Source organism: Lepidochelys kempii, chromosome 3 (assembly GCF_965140265.1).
Source record: "Lepidochelys kempii isolate rLepKem1 chromosome 3, rLepKem1.hap2, whole genome shotgun sequence".
NCBI classification, from domain to species: Eukaryota; Metazoa; Chordata; order Testudines; family Cheloniidae; genus Lepidochelys; species Lepidochelys kempii.
The window spans coordinates 82,778,651-82,804,720 of NC_133258.1; the positions used below are offsets into that span (position 1 = coordinate 82,778,651).

General features: G+C 39.6%; 1 protein-coding gene across 2 annotated transcripts in view; it reads left to right on the forward strand.

Moving 5' to 3' along the window:
- AFG1L (AFG1 like ATPase) overlaps positions 1–26,070 on the forward strand; it is a 136,082-nt gene that overhangs the window by 102,910 nt on the left and 7,102 nt on the right. For both annotated transcript variants that reach the window (XM_073336943.1, XM_073336945.1), the window contains 2 exons: positions 3,897–3,967; positions 4,224–4,324. In XM_073336943.1, the coding sequence (XP_073193044.1) occupies positions 3,897–3,967; positions 4,224–4,324 (172 nt within the window). The remainder of the gene's footprint in view (positions 1–3,896; positions 3,968–4,223; positions 4,325–26,070) is intronic.

Genomic DNA, 26,070 nt, shown 5'->3' on the forward strand with positions numbered 1-26,070 from the left:
CAGAAATTTGGAGTTGAGGGACCTTCTTTTGCACGAAGTAGGATACTATAAAGAAAGATCAGGTTTGCCGTTCTGTAATTTACAAAACTTACAAAGCTGCAATTCCTTTTAAGGCTTCATATAGAAAAAATTGACTTTTAAGTGCCCACCTGAAAAAGTTTTAAAAGTTAAATGGTGACTAGCATGCCACTGAAAGCTTCATACATCTGATAGATGATGAATTGGTTTATTAATTGTTTATCAACCATATAAACAATTTAGTATTATAATATTTACTACAATTTAGGGCTGTCGACTAATTGCAGTTACTTCACAAGATTAACTCAAAAAATTAATTGCGATTAAAAAAGTTAATTGCGATTAATCTCAGTTTAATCGCACTGTTAAACAATAGAATGCCAATTGAAATTTATTAAATATTTTGGATATTTTTCTACATTTTTATATATATATTGTATTCTGTGTTGTAATTGAAATCAACATGTATTTTTTTATTACAAATATTTGCACTGTAAAAATTATAAACTAAAGAAATAGTATTTTTCAGCTCACCTCATACAAGTATTGTAGTGCAATCTCTTTATCTGAAAGTGCAATTTACAAATGTAGATTTCTTTTTGTTACATAACTGCACTCAAAAACAAAACAATATAAAACTTCAGAGCCTACAAGTCCACTCAGTCCTGCTTCTTGTCCAGCCAATCGCTAAAACAAACAAGTTTGTTTACATTTACAGGAGATAATGCTGCCCTCTTCTTATTTACAATGTCACCAGAAAGTGAAAACAGGCATTTGCATGGCACTTTTGTAGCCGGCATTGGAAGATATTTACATGCCAGATATGCTAAATGTTCGTATGCCCCTTCATGCTTTGGCCAAGGATATGCTTCCATACTGATGACGCTCATTAAAAAAATAATGTGTTAAATAAATTTGTGATTGACCTCGGGAGAGAATTGTATGTCCCCCGCTCTGTTTTACCCGCCTTCTGCCATATATTTCATGTTATAGCAGTCTCGGATGATGACCAAGCACATGTTGTTCATTTTAAGAACACTTTCACTGCAGATCTGACAAAATGCAAAGGTACCAATATGAGATTTCTAAAGATAGCTATAGCACTTACCCCAAGATTTAAGAATCTGAAATGCCTTCCAAAATCTGAGAGGGACGAGGTGTGGAGCATGCTTTCAGAAGTCTTAAAAAGAGCAACACTTCAATGCGGAAACTACAGAACCCGAACCACCAAAAAAGAAAATCAACCTTCTGCTGGTGGCATCTGACTCAGATAATGAAAATGAACATACGTGGGTCCGCACTGCTTTGGACTGTTATCGAGCAGAACCCATCATCAGCATGGACGCATGTCCTCTAGAATGGTGGTTGAAGCATCAAAGGGCATAAGAATCGTTAGTGCATCTGGCATATAAATATCTTGGGACACCGGCTACAACAGTGCCATGTGAACACCTGTTCTTACTTTCAGGTGACATTGTAAACCAGAAGCGGGCAGCATTATCTCCTGCAAATGTAAACGAACTTGTTTGTCTGAGCAATTGGCTGAATAAGAAGTAGGACCGAGTGGACTTGCAGGCTCTAAAATTTTACATTGTTTAATTTTTGAATGCAGGGTTTTGGGTTTTTTTACATAATTCTTCATTTTTAAGTTCAACTTTCATGATAAAGAGATTGCACTACAGTACTTATATTAGGTTAATTGAAAACTACTATTTCTTTTGGTTTTTTTACAGTGCAAATACTTGTAATCAAAAATAAATATAAAGTGAGCACTGTACACTTTGTATTCTGTGTTGTAATTGAAATCAATATGTTTGAAAATGTAGAAAACATCCAAAAATATTTAAATAAATGGTATTATATTATTGTTAACAGTGCGATTAACCACTATTAATTTTTTTAATCGCGTGACTAATTGCAATTAATTTTTTTAATCACTTGACAGCCCTACTACAATTACATTTCTATTGCTTCAAGCAGGGTTTAACCATGACCAACTACTGCAATGTTAAACGCAGCTTGTCCTTGTCTACAGTGACTGCGAAATTGTGTTTAACATCAAACATGACTCCTTCAGGTGTGCTCTGACATGACTCAATTTTCTGGTAAAGGCAATCATTAGGACACCTATATAATATGGCTATAGTGTTATCACTTAGAATTATTTTATAAAACACAATCCTCTTCTTCCTTCGTAATCTGCATAGTCTATTATTTTAAACATGCAAATAAATGTGGATAAAACTGTATTCCACTCCTCTTCAAATGGACTCTGCATATAATAATCAAAGTTATGAGAGTGATGATCGAAGTAAACTTGCTTGGTTTCACTGTCAGCTTCCAACACAAATCTTCTCAGGAATTGTATGGAATTTTAGGAATGAAATATCTACCTAAAAAAACTGTATTCATGCACTTCCTGCTCATTGTAGCCCTCAGGTCAAACATTTTGTAATAATTTTTAATATTCTTATCCCTTTGCTGGTTTGTTTCTGATTGAACTACTTCCTTCCTAATGTCATTTCATTGCAGTAATGTGCCACTGGAATAATACTATTAATGAGAGAGTCTAATACGAATTAAAGAAAGTTATACTGTTACGCTGACACAACTTCCCGTTTAGAAGATTTGGTTTTTATAAGTGTTACTGTTTGAAATGGCACTTGCAGAAGGTGTCACTGAAAAATATAACATTCCTAGCACTTCAGACTGACTTTATACTTCATGATGCAGTTTAAAACAATGTGGGGTTTTGTTTCCCCACAGCCACTCACCTCTACCCCAGAAATGCTGAACAGCTTTGTGTTGTAAACCTACAACATTATTTGTAGTTAAATTTCCTCTTGGAAATTAATTCAGTTGATTTTAATTAGTTTCAATGTTAATTGTAGTTAAAGTGCTTAAGGCACAGTAAACGAAAGAATAATAGTACAACATGATAGATCATTATTTGTCAATTAAGAAAGGCCTACAACTACGCTACCAATGAAACTTCATTGCGTCTTATACCTTCTTAAAGGTGGACTTCCACACCAACAGTAAATTCACTGACAGATCACTGTGTATGAATTTGGACGAAGTATTGTATACTTAAGTTTTGGCTTGATGATATACAATAATTTTTTGTTACTGTTATCAGGTTTCATACTCTGTTTTTAAAGGAGAAGTGTAAATAATATGCTTAGTAAAATGAGAAAAAAGGTCACAGAAACGATGACACTTATAAATTTGGACTCTATAAACCATATAGTGTCTTCTAATTAGTTTGTTTGTGTGCTCCACAAGGTGATTTTGTGAGAGTCTTTGCTGTTTATAGCTGATGTTTCCCAAACAAGGGAAGAAGTCTGATAAATTTATTGATGTTGATTGATCAGATTGGTATTTCAAAGCTGATACTTTAACTTGAAAATGTTTGATCAGCACAGTCAGTTTGACTTGATTTTTTTTAAATAGTCATTTCAATATTTAATTTCAGAATGTACCCTCTCAGAGATTTCAAAGGATACGTCTTCAGATGCTTGACTGCTTTGCCTTGCCTTGTCTATTTGCTTTTATTTTGCATGCAGGATAGAGCCAGAAGCCTTTCTTTCTCATTGGGTACACATAGTGTTAATGGATTTGCTTTGCCTGTATTGCCTCATTACTGGAAACCGCTCAAAACACAGAAGTCTTTCAGTGTATGCAAATAAGGTAGAATCATCTACCTGAGAGTTAATGTTCTCTGCTTTTAAGTGTATTCTAAATCTAATGTTTGTATTTAGAGCATAACATCCTGTTCTCTGTTTTTTATGGGCAAAAAGCTAAGCAGGCTCAGGCAGCTGTTTGATGTTGGCTTCAAGTGTTATTAATTTCATATTCTATTATTCTTTTCACTGTAGCACAAGTGAAGCTGATGTGGAGGCTGTCATGGATAAGTTGTTTGATGAGCTGGCTCAGAAACAAAATGATTGTGCGTAAGTTAATTTCTCTTGAAAGAGAATACATTTAGAACACAATGCCCAATCTCCACTGACCAATTAATAAGTTCCATTGCTGTATATGGGTTGATGCCACACTCAAGTGGCAGTCATTGTATCAGCATTTTGTCTAATTTATGTGTTGAATCATGTGCTATTATTCATCAAGCTATGCATTTCCTATCTGTAAGAGATGAATTTTATAGTAATTATCCAGACAAGATTGAGTCTTTGTTCATGTTCCCATAGTAACTAGACCAAGGATTCTAAAAGTGCAAGGCAGAGAGCTGAAGCTGAATAAAGCTTGTGGAACCATTGCAGACTTCACATTTGAAGAGCTATGTGACAGAGTGAGTACCCAGTCAAATCTAGATCAGTTTAACACTGAGTCTTTTCAAAGTTGTTGGGCTTTTTTTTAAAGTTCGTATTTTCCAAACCCCAGGTATCCCAAAGATGGTTTTTTAAAACTGACAAAAAAAGATGTGAATTCAAAATTAAAAAGGGGTGAACGCCTATGAACGTTTCCTTACGGATAATGGTGCAATAATAATCTCTTGAAGGCAACCTAGAATATAATTAAAAATCTAAATAGAATTACGTGGCTGGGATAATTAGTTTTATTGCTTGAATATTAAAACTCAAAACACATTCACGTGTAAACAAAATTATAATGTGTTTAAAATTTTGGGTAAACTTGATGCTCATTCAAGTGATGGTTTGATGGCACTTCAAAGCATGAGACAGGTGCTGTGCAAGCTTCTCCACACAACTATCATTGCACATCTCTGTCATTGCCTGCTATTCAGTTCTGTGCCTCTTCTAAGCAAAGATTGCCAATGATGATGAATAGTGCCAAGTTTTCTGCTAGTTATGTGATGTAGTCATAAGTTAAAGATGTTCCATGAAGTCCTTGTTCAGACATGACCTAACCCAGGTTTGAAGATAGGTCTCTAGAGGTAAAAGTTTAGTGCAGTGATAATTTGTCAGCTGGACTCTAAAATTATAACATTAGCCAGTTACGTAACTGTGTTACAGGCATGGCTGGTAGCACTGCCTATTATTAGTGATACCAAACACTTGTTATTATAAGACTCTGTTTTCAGGTGTTTATAACTATGGCAAACTTTAACCATTTGGGCTTAAATTTCCCATGCTGAGTGTCTACTTCAAAGTAGACTAGAACATTTCAGACAAAATGTTTCAGTCATTTCTGAGAACGAGGCTAGGGAAAAATGGGTTGTTTTGCCTGTATTAAAAATGGAGACCTTTTCTGTTAAATGCTGTTGTGCCCCCAGGCTATGGAGTAGGAACTTGAAATTTGGCAGAAGGTTGCCTTTATGTCAGGGATGTGCTTTTTGCCAACCCTGTGAAAATCCACCTGAGTTTGACCAAGTTATAAGCCTTTGAAAAATCACAGTCCACACATGCTCAGTAGAGACTTGCTAGAGCTTAACAACTAAAATCTCTGAACTTCCTTACTGAGCATGCTCCATCCCCTCATAGCGCTGACCAGACTGTACATGAGTCCTCCCCACAGAGCAACTGAGCACACTCCTGGCCAGAGAGGCCCAGGGGCTCAAAAGGACCTTCCCTGTAAGGGTTGCTCCCAGCTGCTTCAGGCCTGAGTGGGACCAGGCATTGGAAGTGAGAGCAGGGAACCTGTCTCTCCTATGCTCTTGATCATGCCCCTGTTGGCACCCAGGCAGCTGGATGGAGGAAGCCATCTGATTTGAATACACGGTGGGAAAAGCCAGACCAGCACTGGAGGGAAAGGAGTAGATTGGGACAAGGATTCTGGGCTTGGAGAAGAGGAGAGAAACTGTGACTGGGAGTTGGAATTGGGAAGGCTGGGACTGGCTGGACAAGAAGGCTCAGACGCAGGGGAAGGGATGCTGGGCCTAGGAACCAGTGAGGGAAATGAGAGGATGGGAGACTGGGAGCCAGTTGGCTGGGGGTGCAGAACAAAAAAATTGGACAAGGAACTGGGGGAAGAGCAACAAGGAGACTGGGATTGGCTGGGCAAGGAGACGGGGACTAGGAACTGGGCAGTGGGGGAGGAGAGACAGATTTGGCAAGGAGCTGGGGTGTGATGGGAGAACTGGGACTGGCTGGACAAGGAGATTGGAACAAGGAGCAAGACGGATCAGATGAGGAATGGGATGGAAGTGAGAACTGGTTGGGTAAGGAGACTGGGACTGGGGAGAGGGAGAGACTAGGAGTTGGGGAAAGAAATTGGGACTCAATGAGCGTGAAGGAGGAGACTTTGAATGGCTAGGCAAGGAATTGCAGAATACAGAATTGGACATCCAACAAGTATCCTTGCTCAGAGATGGAATCTCTCTCCCTTCCCCCCCCATCACCATATGACAACCTGGATCTTAAAAATAGTATAGAAGCAGGCTCATTAAGCCCTAGATGGGGCTGACTAGGAAAAGAAATTTAAAGGGGCTGCAGCTAACGTTACTGGGCTCTTTTGGGGGGCTGCTCCATACAGGAACTGAACCAGCAAAAACAAAGGGACCAGGTATCCCAAAACCAAACCCCCTCACGTTTAAAAAAAAAAAAAAGGCTAGAGGAGGAGCTGGGGAGCAGGGAGGGTGGAAACCCATGAACTCTTCTAATAGTATGGGTAGGAGAGGTCCCCCAATGCAGTGATGATAGTTGTTAGAGAACCATCATTGCAAATAAAAATGGGTGATGTGTTATGTAACCACTTGCTATTGGGATAGAGGAGGTGCAGAAGAATTTCTGGAACTCTTGTGCTTTACTCAAAATACTTTCACACACTGGCTTGATGCTTTCAGCTCTCCCAACCAAGGGAGAAATAACGCCTGGCCTAGACTTACATCACTCCTCACTTACACTGTGCAGTCTTTCCCAGTATAAAACATTTTGGGGGCTGAAAGAAAAAGGAGACTTGTGCAACAAATTGACCTTCAGACTAAAAAGATTGGCCTACCCAGAGCCAGCATTCATGGGCTTCTGGGATTTCTACATTCCAGAAGTTGTAGATAGATGTGCCACTTTCTCAGGGTACCCTGGACTGAGAGTCACCTTGTTACCTCCCTGTCTCTGGCGAGAGGAAGATTTGCGTGTACTTAATTGGATGTCAGCTCCCTGACCCCACAAGCCCATTAACCACCCAGACAATCTCCTCAGGGTCCTGCTAGCCCTTACTTTGCCTTGCAGGTTAGCAACAGGTGCACCCCAGCCCCTGGCCCCCTCTGAAAGCGTTCCCTTATAGTATCCAGCCCCTGTCACTGGATACCCACAGAAATTACCTGGTTTCTTGTCCCCAAGAGAACAGTATACGTACAACTTGACTGGTACAACTCCGGATCAGGTCCTTTATAACATCACAGCACGGAGATATAGTTCTAGTGAAAACAATCACAAGTTTATTATCAAAGGCTAAGATTTAAGAGATAGTGAACAAGGATAATGGAAAGAGAAATGGTTACATATAAAGCAAAAGTATAACATACTTCTTCAAAACTAAACTTAGCTTAGCAGTCTTACCTTTTGTCTAAATAAGTTTATCGCATCCTTAAGCCTTTTTCAGTGCATTCAACCAAATCTTCATTGAGATCCTGTTTTCATGAGTGTAAACACACTGTCCATTTACTTCCTCAATGCAGGATAACAAAATGTCCTTGCTTCTCCTTGTATTTACCAGAACTCATTGTTTTTCCTCCAGAGTCAGGATGAGTCCTCTGGTTCCTTTCTTGGTGTGCTGGCTCCAAGTTGTTTTCACATACTGGTGTTGAGTCCAAAACGGACTTCCATTGTGTTGGTTTACGATGCTTAATCTACATGTGAACCTAGGCAATAGGTGAACATGCATCCCTTTGTCTGGCAAAACCTGTTTGTCAACCATGCCTGGGACACAGACTCAAAAACATATTTTCAGTACATACACATAGCTCCTTAAATATCCTTACAGTCATCTTGCAATGATTGAAGCTCTATATGACATACAGTTGTATTAGACAGCTCACATGGCCTTTTTATTAGACACCTCACATGACCTAAATATTATGAAAGCAGTGTGTTAGGTGTAGTCAGTTTGTCAGGCTGATAGGAGTTGCTGTTATAGAACATTGAACCCTTTGCCAGCTGGTACTAATGGGTCCTTGTGTCACAATAGACTGTGCTGGACCCAACCTTGTTTCTTCTCTAATTTTGGAGTATGAAGTAATATTTAAAAAAAATAAAATTGCCCTCTTAATATTTTTATTTGCAGATAACTAAACTTCCCTACCTTTCTTCTGTGTCAGGATGACACAGCTTATTCAAATATGAAAAGTAACATGTCAGCATACTACTGTTTAATTATTCAGGTTGTCTGCATTATGACACAAATTGTTGGATGAAACATAGTAATAAGATTTGCAAAACCTGCCAGCTCTGGTGTGATCCATCTCAGCAAACCAAAAGCGTTAGGTTTCAGAAACCGTGATTCACTCCCGTCTGACAAAACCAGAATCAAAATGTGAAGCCAGGCAATTTTACCTTTAAATCCATTGGTTTCAATCCCAGAAGGGACTGTTATGATCATCTTGTCTGGCCTCCTGTACTACACAACCCATACATTTCACTCTGAACTCCTGAATCTAGTCCAACAATTTGTGGTTGAAGTAGAGTGACTGTGTAGCTCAAAACCTTGTCTCTCAGCAACAGAAGTTGGTCCAATAAAAGATATTACCACACCCACTTTTTCTTTTTAGAAGTCAGCCAATTCTGATTTAAAAACTCCAAGTGATGGAGAATTTTACTACATCCTTTGGAAATCTGTGCCAAACCAGTGGTGGTTTATCCTGTTAAAATTGTGTGCCTTGTTTCTAATTTGAACTTTGCTGACTTCAGCTCCAGCCACTGGCTTTTGTTACATATCCATCTGCTAGATTAAAGAGTCCTCTAGTGTGCTGATGCCTAAAGACTGATCAAGCCACCTCTTGACCTTCTCTTCAGTAAGCTAGCTAGATTGATCTCCTTTCATCTCTTATTGTAAGGCAAGTTTTCTGGACCTCAGATCTTGACAATTTTCAACATGTTTTACATACCTCCAGAAAGACACATACTTTTCCTTTTTGTGCAAAATAAAAAAATTATTTTCTTTTGAGCTGAGAATCTGAGCAATATACCAACAGCTTTCTTACTCCTAGAGCAATGAAGTAGGGATGACATGAAAATACTTCTAATAAGAAATACATTTCAGTAAAATATCATCTTTGAACTCTGTTGTTTATTAGAGAGACATGATAGCAAACTCCATATACTTTGGTTTTTTTACATACACTCTCCTGAAAAACAAAACACAAAAATAATACCTTTCTGCTCAGTTTCCTGAGAGAGGATAATATTTTGATAATATTTTAATTTTCAGAAAAGGTCTAACATTTTTAATTTACTATCTCAAAAACTATTTTGTTTATAAACTCCAGATTTTTTTTTTTATTCATTGATCTCCAGTGAAGGCTAATGCCTTTGAGTATTCTGTGGAAAGTTTGATGGTTGATTTTTGAGGTAACCAAGGCTCCATTGAGATTTTTGTGTTCCCCATGTACTGTAGAGCCTCCATTATTGGGGGCTGAGTTGGGAAAGAGCAGGATGAGTTATGCTGCCTAGAAACCATAGGATAGTGGATAGGGAAACGCTGAGTTCATGCCAAAGGTACTGGCCTCCTGCCCATCTCCCTAAGATCCATGTGGATCTCAGGAGGGCCTAAAAATTCTACTGTGGAATCTCTTGTTTGTTCCACCAAGGTTCAAACTTCTGTCTTCCCATAGAGTGATTTAGGGGAAATGCCACCAGGTTTCTTCCCTAGGGCCTTCTGTTATTTTATTTTTTTTTTTTTTTTACAGTGGATGGACAAAAGCAGGCCTAGTGGTAGAAATTTGTTTAATAAAAGCAAAAGTGAACTTAGGAAACTTTCCATATAAAAAATTATTTTACAGTCATAAGTTTCTGTGAGTAATTTAAAACAACAGTAACAAGAAAAGTTATAAATTTAAAATTCAGAGTATTGAGAGTTAATTTTTACAATAAATATGTGAAAATCAACTAATGAGGTTTTAGTTTTAAAAAAAAAACCTGAACAGCTGATACTGACAATGCTCAGGGAAAGTTCCAATTCCAACTTTAATTTTGCCTTTTGTTCTCACTTCTCCTCCTCTTAACAATGAGTGAAACCGCTCAGAGAAGCCACTTCACCCCATTGCCATATATGAATTACAATGGAAGGGTACAACACAGCAGGCAGGGATGCGGTCTCGGAAGTGGAGCTTAGGGGTAAGGAACTGGGAAGAGGAGGTGGCGGAAGACTGGGATGAGCATGAGCAACCTTACTTTTGGCAATTCCTAATTTTTGAGTGCTTGATATTGCAACCTTAATAATCTTCTTTTGACCAAGTTATTTTCATATGTAATTTCTTAGGTTTTTTTAAAAAGCAAACTAAAAATACAGAAGTTCCATTATGTGGAACCATATTGACCCCCACCTCGGTCATCAGTGGGTTGGGACCTTTAGATCCGCAGCACACACCTCTACCACTTGACCTAATGGCTGTTGTCCTCCCTGTGCCACTAAAGGGGTAAGAGACCATGCAGTTTTACAGCATAGAGTGATCTGTGTCACTGCATTCCTCTTTGCTAGAAATACAACTTTGCATTTGGCTGTATTCAAATACATTCAAATAAACTGTTTTAATACATCCAAATGCAAAGTTATACATCTAAGAATGAGGAATGCAGACCATACCTATAGACTGGGGGATTGTATCCTGGAAAGCAGTGACTCTGAAAATGATTTTGGGATCATAGTGGACAAGCAACTCAACAAGAGAGCCCAGTGTCATGCTGTGGCAAAAAGAACTAATGTGATCCATGGTTGTATAAACCGGGAAGCAGTAGGTAGGAATATGGAAGTTATTTTATCTCTGTATATGGCACTGGTAAGATAGACACAGGAATACTGCATTCAGTTCTGGTGTACATATTTTTAAAAGGATGTTGAAAAACTGGAGAGGGTGTAGGTGGCATGTGTCCTCACCAGGAGCACTTCCAACAGCTTAAGAGGGGCAGTGTGGGGGGCTGTGAGCCTGGGCTCTCAGCTCCACACGCAGCTCCCAGATTTTCACAGAACAGCTCAAGACATGTGCGTAACATTAGGGCAGTTCTCCTGACACATGTCATGTCACTGTTCCAAAGCATGGCGATGGCAGCACTAGAACGTCTCAATAAAACAGTTATAAAAATTTAACATGGGCAGAACAATATTTTTTTTCTTAGCTTCATTCTCAAACAGCAGAATGGTTTTAGCTGAAACTTTCCAAAAAAAATCAGTCTGAGGCAGCCATCTGGTATGGAAAATTTCAGGCCAAACTTTGCTTATAGTATAGTTATAAGCAACTGAAAACACGGTTTTATAACAGAAAGTAGCTACCATTGCCATGGATAATTTTCTATCTAATCTATCTCTGATGTTGTCTTACCTAAAATAAAATAGTGTGGGTAGACATCTTTGTATCTGTAGCACCTTTCCCCTGAGGTCCTCAAAGCATTATACAGAACATTAATTAAGTCTTTTTCTCATTTATCCTTGGTTTAGCATATCCAACAACATTACATAATTTAGGACAGGAAAAATGACTCAGAGTATCAGTGAGTATCAGTTGTCCTTGGAAATTCTTATGGATTGCACTGTAATGTTGCAGCAACATCTCAGAAGATATCAGGTGAAGTTTTCCCAGACAAGCATATGCCAGCTGATATGGTCTGATATGTGATCATCTCCTTGGCACAAAAGCACAGCAATGAATTTAATACATTACAGATTTTTCTCAAATCTGCTAGAGCCCTTGCATGTTCCAGAGTGCCAAAATTCTTTGATGGGTTTATGCTGGAGAGGATGTGTGAGAGGATCAACTCTCTTGCATAAGTTGTAGAAACAAGTAATTATTTACCGACTGAGCACAAAGTCAGACTTGTTCTCCGTGGCAGTATGTCATAAATTTGGGTCTTGGGTAAACTCAGGGACAATTCAATCTGTCATGATACAAGTCCTGAAATAGGTAGAATTCTCAGTTATGATCAACTAACATAGGATCAAGAAAGCAGAAAGATAAGACAAACATATACAATTAATTATTTGGTTTATTGGTTCATGTGACAGTGTTCAAGAACATAATTTATAACAAAGCAGGATGAAAGAGGTTTAACCTATTTTGTTTGCTTTAACAAAATCATGATGTGTAGCAACCTTTCTGTACTTCAGACGCACTAAAGATTCATGCTGGTAGTTCAGAAACTGCCATGACTTGCACGTAATCTTCTACCATTTGGAATTGATGCTATAATTTTGTTTTTCTCTGTACCAAGACATTTCTCAATGTTGGGTGATGTTCCAGAATATAGCTGTCTGTTTTTATCAAACATCTATTCTTTGCTTCGACATCCTCTTCTGTTCCAAATAAATAAACAGACTTAATTAATTAGAGGTACCTGAGAGAGGTGATGAGCATAGGACTGAGATGCAACTCCTGAGTTCTAATGGTGACATTGACACCCCTTCCACTCTCTGTGCCCTTGGATAGGTCACTTAATCTCTCTCTCTCTCTCTCTCTCTCTGTCACTACACCTCTATGTGAAGAATAAACTCAGCTACATGACAAGAGTGTTGCAAAGTTTAGTTATGTCAGGTGCTATATACCACACAAAGTGCTATATTATACACAAAATGTTTGCAAAGTGAGGTAGACCACATAGCTAGTATGTTAAGAAAAAGGTTGCAATTAAACTGGAGCCTAAGGATCAGGATCCTGTCAATTAAATAGCACCTATAATTATCACTAATTACCAGATTTTAGAAGACTTTCAGATGGATTAGACCAGATGCCTTAAATTAACAAAATGTTTAATAAACAACATCTTTCCTTCCTTACACATTTGGTCAGTCAAAGAGCTATGATAATGTAAATATATAGAGAGGTCAAATAAACATTTCTCCCTTGTTTATTTTAAAAGCACAGATACTAATTAGATGTAAAATTTTCAAATTTGCCAACTGGAAATTATAAAATTGTAAATAAAATATCTCATGAGACTGAAGCCACATGAAGTTTTTCATGACTCTATGGAAAGTCTCTTTTCCTCTGCTGCTTCTTCCATTCTGTTTTATTTACATTTGACCTAGTTTTAAAATGGATAACTGTGACAACTGTGACTCTTCAGTCTTAGTCTAGTATAAATTAAATAGATAGAAGTATACATTCTAGATATAGGAAAGTTCTCCTTATTCTTAAGGACTAGAACATAGTCTAGCTGCTCTCAATATTGCCTGATGCACCTTTCAAAGATGCTGTCACCTATGCATAGCAAATGCTGCCCTCTGCTGGCACTATTCACTTACATAAAAGTATCCAAAGCACATCTTAGCCTTGGTCTACACTATAGTTAGGTCGACATAATGCAGTTTATGTCGACCTAACACCTTGTCTACCCTACAAAGTTTTGTCGACAGAAGGCAGCTTTTGTCGACAAAACAGTGAATGCATACACACTGCGATGCAACTTTTGGCAGCAAAAATGCCCTGTTTTGGCAACAAAATAAAACCACCCCGACGAGAGACATAAGGCTTTTTGCACAAAATTTTTGTCAACAAAGTGCCAGTGTTGACACCACGCTTGATTTTATCACTTTAATTGGCCTCCAGGAGGTGTCCCACAATGCCCATCCTGACCGTTCTGGTCAGCAGTTTGAACTCCACTGCCCTGCAGCCAGGTAAACAACCATCTGCCCCTCCTGCTTAGAAGCCCTGGGAATTTTTGAAATTCCATTTCCTTTTGGCTCAGCATGGAGAGGTCTCATCACACCTTCCCAGGTGACCATGGCAAATTATCACAGCAAATGTTCTCCAGCTTGGACCATTGCAGAACTGCTGGATCTGATCAGTATATGGGGAGAGGAGGCTGTGCAGTCCCAGCTGCGCTTGAGCAGTAGGAATTTTGATACCTTCTGCGAAAAGATCTATGATTGGGACACGCTGCAGTGCAGAGCAAAGATAAAGGAGCTGAGGCATCTGTACCATAAGGCGGGGGAGGCAAACCATCGCTCCAATGCTGCACCTAAGACCTGCCGGTTCTATAAGGAACTGGACACTATCCTTGGTGGCAACCTCACTTCCACTGCCAAGAGCCCCGTGGATACTTCAGCAGGCCTGGAGGTGGTGTAAAGAGCACCTAACCCTGAGGACGAAGTCATTGATGAAGAGGTGGAGTTAGATGACCAAGTGGAGCTCCTGGCAGGGTCGTCCGGTGGGGTAGGTAGCCAGCCAGGAACTGTTCACCACTCTGGAGGTGTCTACCAGTCTCAGCCGTTGCTCTTCAGCGAGCAAGAAGCAGGAGAGGAGATGCCTGGTACGTGGCTGTGGTTTGTGTAGTGTGGAGGTGGGTTCAGGGTATAGAAATATACAAAGCTGGCTGTGTTTCTGTGTGCTGGACATTCCCCTGTACAGCTAATTAGTACAGCGGAACAGGGTGTTGATGCATGCTGAGATCTCTAGGAAAGTTTCCTGGAGGTACTCAGCAATCTTCTGCCAAAGGTTCCTTGGCAGAGCTGCTTTGTTCCTTCCCCCATTGTAGGAAACTTTTCCACGCCATTCGGCAGTCACTTGGGCAGGGACCAAAGCAGCACACAGGTGAGCAGCATAGGGACCAGGGCGGAAGCCACAAGTGTGTAGTAGATGTGCCCTTGCTTCCCTGCTTACCCTAAGCAGTGAGATGTCTGCTATAATGACCCCCACTTGTGGAAAAGGTTGGGAGAATTTTTTCCCTAGTCAGCTGCACCGCAACCCTTGCAAAGTGCCCTTTACCCCATGTAGAGTGACCTGCACCCCCAGCCAACACTCACCACACTTTGGGTGTTCACCGAGATGTGTGCTTGCCAAGGGTCAGTGAGAAAGTGATTGTTATGTTACAAAAGGTGTATTTTACTGAAATGTTTCAGTGCTGTGCATGAACATAACAATCATGTTTCTGTGGATTGTTCCCTCTGCCTCAGCAGATGTAGCCTTCAGGAACACCCCACACATACCAGCCAAGTGTCTCCGCCAGATGAGAAAGCGCCCAAGAAGGAGCAAAGACGACACGTTCCAGGAGGCACTGCATTGCTCCAATGCAGAGAAAAGGGAACACAAGGAGTGGAGGGAAGCTGAAAGGCAGGACAGAAAAGAAAATCAGGAGTTTAAGGATGCTACTGAGAGGATGATTAAAGTCGTGGAGGAGCAAACAAAGATGCTGAAGTCCTTAATAATGCTGCAGACTGAGCAGATGCGTGCCCACTCTCCCCTGCAGCACATTCAGAACTCTTTTCTATACCCTGTCCCAAACTCTGACCTACAGTCCTTTCCGCTTTCTGGGACTTCTCGGTTTCCCTTTCACTCCACGCCCTGGACAACTTTCAAAAGGATAGCGGGACCTACAGATAGCTCTGAAAGTCTGCCCTTCCCTGATTCCGCCTTTCCCACCAAGCATCTTTGTGTGTGTTTGTGTGTGTGTCTTGTTTCTTGTGCAACAAGAGCAAAGATTTTGAATGGTAACTCATCTTTATTTGTTTCCTACAAATTGAGATAGCAGGCACCACCAATACCTACACAGGCACTTTCATCATTTGCTTACTGGAATGTAAGGCCCCAAATGTCACCATTATTTCCAAGGAAAACTACATGTAATGTAACATTGCAGCACCAATCACAGAGATGTACATTACTGGTTCTCAATTTCAAAGTGTTGCCTCAAAGCCTCCCTGATTCGAATTGCCCCCCTCTGGGCCCCTCTGATAGTCTTGGTATCTGGCTGCTCAAAAACGTCAGCCAAGCGGTCTGCCTCAACACTCCACCCCTGAGCAAATCTTTCACCCTTAGCTTCACAAAGATTATGCAATGTACAACATGCGGCTATGACCACGGGAATATTATCCTCATTGAGGTCTAGCCTGGCATAAAGGCATCGCCAGAGCGCCTTTAATCTGCCAAAGGCACATTCTACTGTCATCCGGCACATACTCAGTCTGTTATTGACCTCTCCTTACTGCTGTCCAGGTTTCCCATATAAGGTTTCATGAGCCACGGCTGTAAGGCATGCCAGGTCTCCTAGGATCTATATGGGCATTTCAACATCCCCCACTGTAATCGGATGATACTAAACTGGGAGGAGTGGTAGATACGCTGGTCGGCAGGGATAGGATACAGAGGGACCTAGACAAATTGGAGGATTGGGCCAAAAGAAATCTGATGAGGTTCAATAAGGATAAGTGCAGGGTCCTGCACTTAGGACGGAAGAACCCAATGCACAGCTACAGACTAGGGACCGAATGGCTAGGCAGCAGTTCTGCGGAAAAGGACCTAGGGGTGACAGTGGACGAGAAGCTGGATATGAGCCAGCAGTGTGCCCTTGTTGCCAAGAAGGCCAATGGCATTTTGGGATGTAGAAGTAGGGGCATAGCGAGCAGATCGAGGGACGTGATCGTCCCCCTCTATTCGACATTGGTGAGGCCTCATCTGGAGTACTGTGTCCAGTTTTGGGCCCCACACTACAAGAAGGATGTGGATAAATTGGAGAGAGTCCAGCGAAGGGCAACAAAAATGATTAGGGGTCTGGAACACATGACTTATGAGGAGAGGCTGAGGGAACTGGGATTGTTTAGTCTGCAGAAGAGAAGAATGAAGGGGGATTTGATAGCTGCTTTCAACTACCTGAGAGGTAGTTCCAGAGAGGATGGTTCTAGACTATTTTCAGTGGTGGAAGAGGACAGGACAAGGAGTAATAGTCTCAAGTTGCAGTGGGGGAGGTTTAGGTTGGATATTAGGAAAAACTTTTTCACTAGGAGGGTGGTGAAACACTGGAATGCGTTGCCTAGGGAGGTGGCGGAATCTCCTTCCTTAGAAGTTTTTAAGGTCAGGCTTGACAAAGCCCTGGCTGGGATGATTTAATTGGGTATGGGTCCTGCTTTTGAGCAGGGGGTTGGACTAGATGACTTCCTGAGGTCCCTTCCAACCCTGATATTCTATGAAACTGAAGAACAACGATTAAGTGATTTGACCAACATAAGTCATTACTGGCGGAGAACCAAGGATTCCTACCAGTCCTGGCCTCTCACCACTAGATCACATACTATTCTACAGCAAAGTAAAAAAAAAAAAAAATACAGCAATCCATATCTTTCAAAGTGTTCCCACTATGTTTTTAGTTTGAAAGTTGTTTTGCCTCCTTGTAACCTGCAAACTGTAATTTACATTATATTATTATTTGTAGTACAGCAGTTCTCAAAGGCTCCAATCAGGATTGGGGCCCCACTGTGCTGGGGATGTACATATTTATAGGAAGACCCTGTCCCTGGCTTGAATAGATTAACTTTAATATGAAAACAGATGTAGCAAGCGTTTAAAATAGAGAGAGAGAGAGAGAGAGAGAGGTAGGGACTTAGTACTAAGTTAAGAAGCTCACTGGTGGAATTTTCAAAAGCACATAAGTGACTTAAGAGAACAAGTCCCCTGTAGCCCAGTGGGCCAGCTTACCTATATTATACTCATTGCTTTGTTATTCTGCGAGGAACCTACAGGCTTTTATCCTGTAAGATTTGGCTTTAATAGATAGTGTGAGGCTTGAGGCCTATAACCTTTGGCATAGATAAATTTAAGTAACTCATAAGTTATAGGGAACTGAAAGTAGCATGCAAGAGGGGGAATTTTGTCCAGAATACCGACATCAGCCACCCACAGAACATAGCTGATGCCAGCATCTGGAAGGTTCTGGACAGAATGTCCGACCGCAAAGGCGCCATGGTAACAAATTGACGTGTAACATCATACATATACTAACCTATAGAAAACTGACACCTTAAGGGTAGGAAATACAAATAAGGACCTTTATTGAATATGCATTGGACATGGTAACATCAGCATAACCTATTATAAAAGTAACCTCCCAGGGGCAGCAAGTAGAGAGATGTAGACCTTGGGAGGGGCCAGAATGATGGCCACTGGGGAAGATGAGGACGGTGACCGTGATGAGAGAGATAATGGTTAACATTCCAGGGTGTAAGTATGGCCATCTAAATGTACTTTCTGTATTATCTCTATCTGCCTTGTTGAGTTTGTGTGTGTATAACTTTGCTAAATTATTAATAAATCATTTAATTGTGTGTGTGTGTGTATGTATATAGTTCCTATAGTGTGAGTGTTGCACCTGTGTACATTTGGGTTCCCAAATTATATGATAATTTTACAGTAATCTAACTGGACCTGATCTTGGGGCAAGAACCTGTTAATCCTCAAGTTACAATTGTATATATTCAACTTTGGGTCAGGTGGTTATAGGTCACCTTGAAGATGGCATCTACAAGGAACATGTCAATGTGCGTACCTTGGTAGTCTATCACACTCTAACCCAAAAATGGAAAGTTCCACAGATGGCCTATTGCTCTAAAAAGGGGCCTCAGTATATCTGCAGATGTAATGTATTTGAGGCAAACACTATCTTCTGTCGACTGCAGGGAGAGCTCCAGAATCAATCATCGTTAGGGTGTATGGTCCAACTGACCAGATGGAAGACTCCTACAGAGAGGGTGACCAATGCTGGAAATAGCCAATTTTGCATAGTAACCAACCAGGAAAGGTTCCTTTTTGGTTCCTTGGAGTGTCGGGTCACAGATCCAAACTTCTGTTTTACTCCTAAGCAGTTTACCTCAATTGGAAATCAAGTGATTTCCCCTATTCCTGTCTTTGAAAACACAACCATTGTTCAATCTGATCCCTTCTATCAGGATTTGACTATCCTATATACCCCAACATTTTTAGTACATGTTCCCCCTCTGGGACTACAATTAAAACAGTTGGTTTCCTTTTCTCACCCAACATATACAGTGGTTTTGCAATATTGTCAAATCCACAAATAAACCATAAGAGCAGAGCTCTAGAAACTCTGCTCTTGTGTGAGTGTCTGGCTTTTGACACTGGAAATTCCCTACTCACTCATTCTGTACCCAGAAACAACTCACATTTCTTTGGGTTCAGTTTCAAATTGGCCACCTTCAGCTTATCACAGACCATTTGTGAATGTTTTAGTGCACACCTGGATATAATCTAAGTATAGCAGACAGGCTGAGAGGGGATGCCATGTAATACCCTGTAATGTAATATCCATTAGCCTCTCAAATATACTTGATGCACTGCACAAGCCAAAAGCCATCACTATAAACTCCCATAAATCTTGACCTGCTACGAAAAGCAGTTTTTTCCTTAGTTTTTGGATTCAATTTCACTTGCCAATACTCATTTTGAAGATCCGTTATGGAAAACCAAATTGAACCTGCTAGGATATCATCTATTTGTGCTAATGGATAAGAATCTTTTAAAGTTACTTCATTTCATTTTCACAAAGTCTGGTGCTGCTATCCTTTTTCTTAACCAACACAAGGGCCCAAGGACTGGTTGCAGGTTGATTATTTATGCCTTCCCCATACATTTCCGCAATGGCCTATAATGCCTTGTCCCTCTTTGCTACTGTTAAACAGGGAAGGGGCACTTTAATGGGTTGGTTTCCCCCCAGTACCAACCATGTGCTGGACCAGTACAGAACAACCTATTTCTTTGCTGGATTCAGAGAACAGCTGAATCCTAATCCTCATTTAAGTGTATAACACTGCCCTGGAACAGGTCCGATAGAAACTCTGAGAGCTCACCTTCACCCTTTTCTCCCTTGTACTTTTACTTTGTACCAGCATTTACCAGATCTACCGGTTCACACTTTGCAACCGTGGTTCCCTTTTTCATGTTTGCTGCTTCACTTGTCAAACGATAAGTAAACAAACAGGGATCAATTCTTGTTTCAGATCCACAAGCACTTTAGTATCTCAGATTCCGCCTAGAGACACTTCTCCGCTTCCTGCTCCCCAAGTCTCATAAAGGTTTCAGCCACTCCTCATCTTTTCCCTTGCTGGAAAGCTACCACAGCATGTAGCTGTTATAATGGTTTCTGCTCCTTGGAGCACGACAACTCTTTCACTGCAAACCAATTGCATACAAACCACGTGTATAACCTGGGCCATATCTTTAAAGGGAATTTCTACAGACTGAATTTATAAGACCCCTTTCCTGGCATTGATTACACAGTTATTAGCCACAATGAACTCCAAACAAATTATCATCCACTATTTCAGCTACCCACACTTCTTGCTTGAATTCCAGAGATCCAACCTTCACACAGTCTCCTGAGAGAGGTTGGGGTCCTATTGAAAAAATAGTATGTGATCATGTAATTAAAGACTTTATCATAATGCATATGCACAAGGAAGCTGAATTAAGGTCGTACAGGCAACCTTAATTCTGGCATTTCCTAACTTTTGAGAGCTTAACTTTGCAACCTTAATAATGTTATTTGAACCCAGGTTTTTTGTGTGTAATTAACATAGGAACCATCATACCAGATCAGATCATTGGTCTGTCTAGTTCAGTATATTGTTTCTGGAAGTAGTCAATATCAGAGCCTTCAGTGGAAGGTGCAAGAAACCCCACAGTGGACCTTTTAAAGAACAGTCAGACCATATAGCTCATGTCAGTAGGTCAGTACGAAAATTTCTTAGAGTAAATCTTCAGAATGTAACCATAGGTAAAATGTAATCACTGTCTTTTACCTTTAAATTCACAAAGCTGTCCAGTACACTTACACTGTCAACCATGCCTTGAGTTTTACATTTTTTATACCATACGCCTCACCATGGTATCAGAGTGTTTTAGCTATCTGTGTTCTTCATCTTCAACCTCAGACATGTAACTGAATTACGGGTCATGCCCCAAGTTTTATTATTTCTCTCTTGAATCATAATCATAAGGGTATTGTCTTGATTCTGTGCATCATCAGCCAAACTGCTTAGAGAAGAATGATTTCCCTGGAATCTGTAGAAAGGACTTTATATATTTATGTTGTTCAATATGTAAATTCACAAGCTTCTAGGTTTTGAACAGTTTTTGACTTTTAGTAAATGTATGTATTCTAAATTGTATTGTTGTGTACATGATTTTCAGCACTCAGTATTCTTAATTATCAATCACTAGTCTTACGTATTTCATTAAGTCTGGACCTATAATCTAGTTCAGCATCAATCAATATAATATTTTCCCTTCATTTAGAAAAGGACATTTCATCCTAACTTATGTAAGGCATCTTTTATCTACGAAAAACTAGTTTCTATAGGACATACTGTGTTGTCATTGCTGAGCAGGATGTTTTATACTCTTGTTAAATGAAGAGCTAGCTATCCATGTATCTCTACCAGGAATATATAATGGAAATAGAAGAGTAACTCTGAGAACAGTACAGTCTACAGAGAACACTAAATAATAAACCTCCTACTTGAACGGACATGATGATAGCAGAACATGCATTAACTAGACAGAGAAACAAAAAAGTATAAAGTTGACAGCGCAGTCAGGCAAACTGAAGTGGACTAGCCTCTTGGTCAGGAGGTAGCCCATGTTAGTGCTAATGCATTTTGCATTAGTGTGTTGTTGATAAAATCTTGAGGCCTGGCATCAGAGTTAATTACAGAAATCTACAATGATTTTACCTCACCTGCATGTTTTACACAGGAGCAATGAGATCAACAGCAAATCAGATCCTTATCTGTGAAAGCTTATTACAGAAAGTCTGCTCAGCATATGAGATGGCTGACTGCTAATTTAAAATGACAAATGTGTCCTGCAGACTCCTGATCGTTTTAAAGTTCTTTGAGTCTTGATCAGAATTTTACAAAAACAAAAGGTATTCAGACAATACCAAAGAATGCACAATCAATCAAAAAGTAGATTTTAATTGTTCCCATTTGGAAAATTATTCAGATAACCAGATACATCCAAGAATGTTGAACTTTTTAATTGCTCAGGTAGGGGGATGAGGAATATCATCATTACCTTGTGACGGATTGGTATGAGGTAATCCTAACTAAAATTTAAAAGATGGAGTAATATACTCAGAGATGTTACTAACTAAAGTGCCATTCAGTACTCAATAAATCAGCCAACTTCTGGTATTTCTGGGACAGGATATGTGAATTCAGAATATTAATTATGGCTTGAAAAGTCCATTATATTAAGGCTTATGAAATGAAATAAAATAAAATACAGCCTGTCAGAATTGTAAAGTTTAGAAAACCGCCATTTCTCTATCAGTTGCCACCAATCTTGCAGACATAGATTAATGGTAGTCAGAACCTAATCTGTGTTGAGTGATCAGGAGCCTTTCAGAATGTGCAAAACTTCAAAGGAGATGTATTGCTGAGGGCTCAGTATTATCCGAGCAGGGTCTCAGGTTTAACCAGACTTTTTAAGTTGAATATATTTTTGCTTTATAAAAATAATACCCAGCTCTTTTATAAAACTTTTCATCCATAGATCTCAAATTTTGAAAGGCGTTTAGGTGCCTAACAATAAAGGTAGGCACTAGTGGAATTTGAATATGCACTTTTAGAAATCCCACTAGCCACCTACCTGCATCTTTAGGTACCTAAATACCTTTCAAAATCTGACCTAAAGTGCATTACAAAGTTAACAGGTGGGAACCTAAGGCACAGAGAGGTGAAGTGATTTGCCCCAGGTCACGTAGCAGGCCAATAGCAGAACCAGAAATAGAACTCAGGTCTCCTTCTATGAGGCAACACTGCCTCCTTAGTAGCAAGTAGTACTTGGGTTTCTGTAATATTTACTAGTTTATACTTGTACGTGCTGTCATATTTTGAAAGAAGAAAAGAAGTTGTTTTTGCCAGACCTAGTTTTTCCATCATGAATCATGACAGAAGGAAGCATAACTGTCTGTGATGATGCATGAGCTCCATTGCCAGTGATATGCTGGCCACATCCAGATTTATATTTCTTCAGCAGGTGTGTCCAACACTATCACAGTGCTTGCCAGAGAGCGGCAGCTGGATAAGGACCAGCTGGAAATATGGGAGGGGGGAAAGCTTTTGAGGTGCTCTGAAGGGCTGGAACCATGTTTTCTTGTGTTTGTACAATGACTAACACAATGGGTCCCTAATCCTGACTGAAGCCTCTGAATATTACTGCAGTTAAAAAAGCCAGAACCTCCAGTACAATGCAACTGCTTTTTGCTGTAGTGCGGGTGTAATCTGGCCATAAAGCTTGATTAACTGGCCCAGAGATCCTTCAGTGGGATAGCACCAATGTAGGGGTGCTAATGCCATGCACCCTTCATGCTGCCCATGTAGCAGGGACATGAGAATGGGGAAGGGGGTATCATCAGGATGCCCTGTCACATTAACCCTCAGCTGCATTTTTGGTCTCTTCTGATATTACCTAATGTAAATTCAAACTGCTTAAACACAGCAGAGAGGGAGCTGCCTACCCAGAGCAGCAGTACATTGGGGAGTGCAAAGATAAGCTTTAAAGTACCATAAAAGCATTTATAAATTGAGGAATTATTCTTATGCCTAGTTTACAGATGGGGAAAGTAAGACTCAAAGTCATTAAGTGATTCATCCAAGATAACAAAACAAGCCACTGTTGGAACTAGGATTAAAATCCACTGTGCTTGTTTGCTAGGCCCACGCCCTTCTACACAAACTTGGAAAAGAAAAGGTCATAGAGTTCTTACATGGAGAGAACTATTGCTCTTAGAAAGCCCGCCTAGGTCTGTCTTTCATATGACACTAATGTGATTAGTTTTTCCTGTTGCCAAGAGATATTACTGTCTACATCTCAGTTACAGGTAGGCAGGTGTGCAGCTTGGCAGTGATGTCAAAGATCATTCCAGTCAGAATAGAACAGATATGGTCGCCAGGTCTCTCTGTTCAGGAGATTTGCATAGCAGTTCCCATGGTGCTCTCTGCACATATTTACCAAGCATTATTGCGTAGATTTGGCTTCTAAACAAGAATATGGGTTTGGCTTATCAATAGTATAGAACCTATTTCCAAGCTTGAGGAGTGCTCAAACTCATCTAGCTGTAGCTTTATTTGGTTTGGGATATCTCTTTGTTTAAATTGCCCACCTTTTGCATTGCTGAAGTACCTCAAGGTCTTCTTTTACCCTTGTTAGGAGGTATATTTTAGCTGTCTATAAATTGAGTGTGTGTATATTTGATCTTGATATACATAAAAACTAACCATAGTTTATAAAAAACCTTGTTGCTCTTTACAGATTTGAAACACATTAGCTTTATTTTTGTCTGTTCTACAACTATTTCAGTTTCTATTAAAGTATAATTTGCATTATCGCACTTTTTAGCCTCCATGAGTGGGAGTCCATTGGGTTAATTAATTGTAATTTTTATTGTCAGAAGATATACATCTAAGTGGATGGTGGCAGGATGGATGAAAATTTATGATTATAAAAAAAATTAAATTAAAAAAATCTGATTTAAAAACATTTTTCTTTTTAAAAAAACCTATTTAAAATTAATTGTGAGATTATGACAATCTGTGTTAAAGCACAAACTTAGTATAATCCATTACAATAATTTACATTAAAAATATACAAGCAGAACATTTTCTGCCAAATTGCTAAAGCAAGTCAAACATGCTGGAAGTCGCTCACTAAGCACCTGGAAGCAAAATTTGTTGATGTGCTTAACTAACTTTTGAAAGCAGTAGCAGGTTCAGAGAGAATATTTTCTTAATTTCAGTTTATTTAACGAGTTAAATTCGATTACTAGTTCATTCACAGTTAAGAAACCAACTGGGTGTTGAAAAGCAGGAAAGCTTGTTTTTCTCTTCTAATATATGAATAAAAATGAGGTGTGTGAGGATGAGATCTACCAGTTCTAAAATCTTGAAGGACATGGTGACCAGAAACAATTAGTTCAATTCACTAATCACTTCCTTTATTTAATAAATCATAGAATCATAGGACTGGAAGGAACCTTGAGAGGTCATCTAGTCCAGTCCCCTGCACTCAAGGCATTATTATCTAATATAATAAGCAAGTATTATCTAGACCAGTGCTACTCAAAGTGATGGTCTGCAGACTAGTGCTGGTCCGCAAGCCATCGGCTGCCAGTCTGTGCGCACATTGGGAAAAAAAATTGCTGGTCCCCCACATCAGATAGCTTGAGAAGCACTGATCTAGAGCATCCCTGACAGGAGTTTGTCCAACCTGCTCTTCAAAGTCCCCAACCTCCCTGGGCAATTTATTCCAGTGCTTAACCACTCTGACTGGAAGTTTTTCCTAATGTCCAATCTAAAATCAGTTAATTTTTAAATGCAAAACATGTTTTGCTAAACTTACATAAGAAAAAAGTATCCATCATGTTTAAAGTAGTTTTATTTAACAAGTAAAAAGCAATTTTAAATGCTGCTTTGTGCAGTTTTAATTGAATTCCAATTTCCATCCAAATGCAAGATGACACAAATCACAAGTAAAAAATTATCATCTATTAAAAAAGTCATTCACTATCTTCTAACACAATTTTTAAAAAATCAGAATCTGAATAATTGTATGTTAAGCTATATAATTTCTTAAAGTGTATGGATATAGTGTGTCCTCCTGGTTAACAAAAAGATTTACCAATTTTTACCGAACAGTGAGAATCAACTTTTCTTAAGGAAAATAAGAAATACAAATGCAAAACAAGATTAAAATAGATTATTTAAATCAAGGGTGTCTGCTTGCTCATTTAAATCACTTTGATTTAAATCAATCCACCATGGTGGATGGGTGTTTGGTTTGGAGTTCTGTAATATTTTGTACTTTTTTCTTTTCTTTTATTAATTGGCTTTTAGTTTGGGAGATTTGCCTCCATCCTTGAAAGGACTGTCCCTAAAATGAGTCAGGGCAGCCCAAGTCACTACTTGAGAAGTAGAGTGCAAAACTACCCTGTATGGGTTACTAATGCCTTAGAACTTGGAGCTGCAGTAGAAGAATGCTTAGTCTGGTCATGTGCTAGAATGGACCTGAGTGGTTATTCACTTATGTATTTCTTTGGAATTACAGATATGTGCTTATTCTTCTTCTCAAATACCATCAGGACACTTCCCAGTGTCCCTTACATGCATTCTGGAATGCAGAAGTATTTAGTCTTCTCTGCGTAT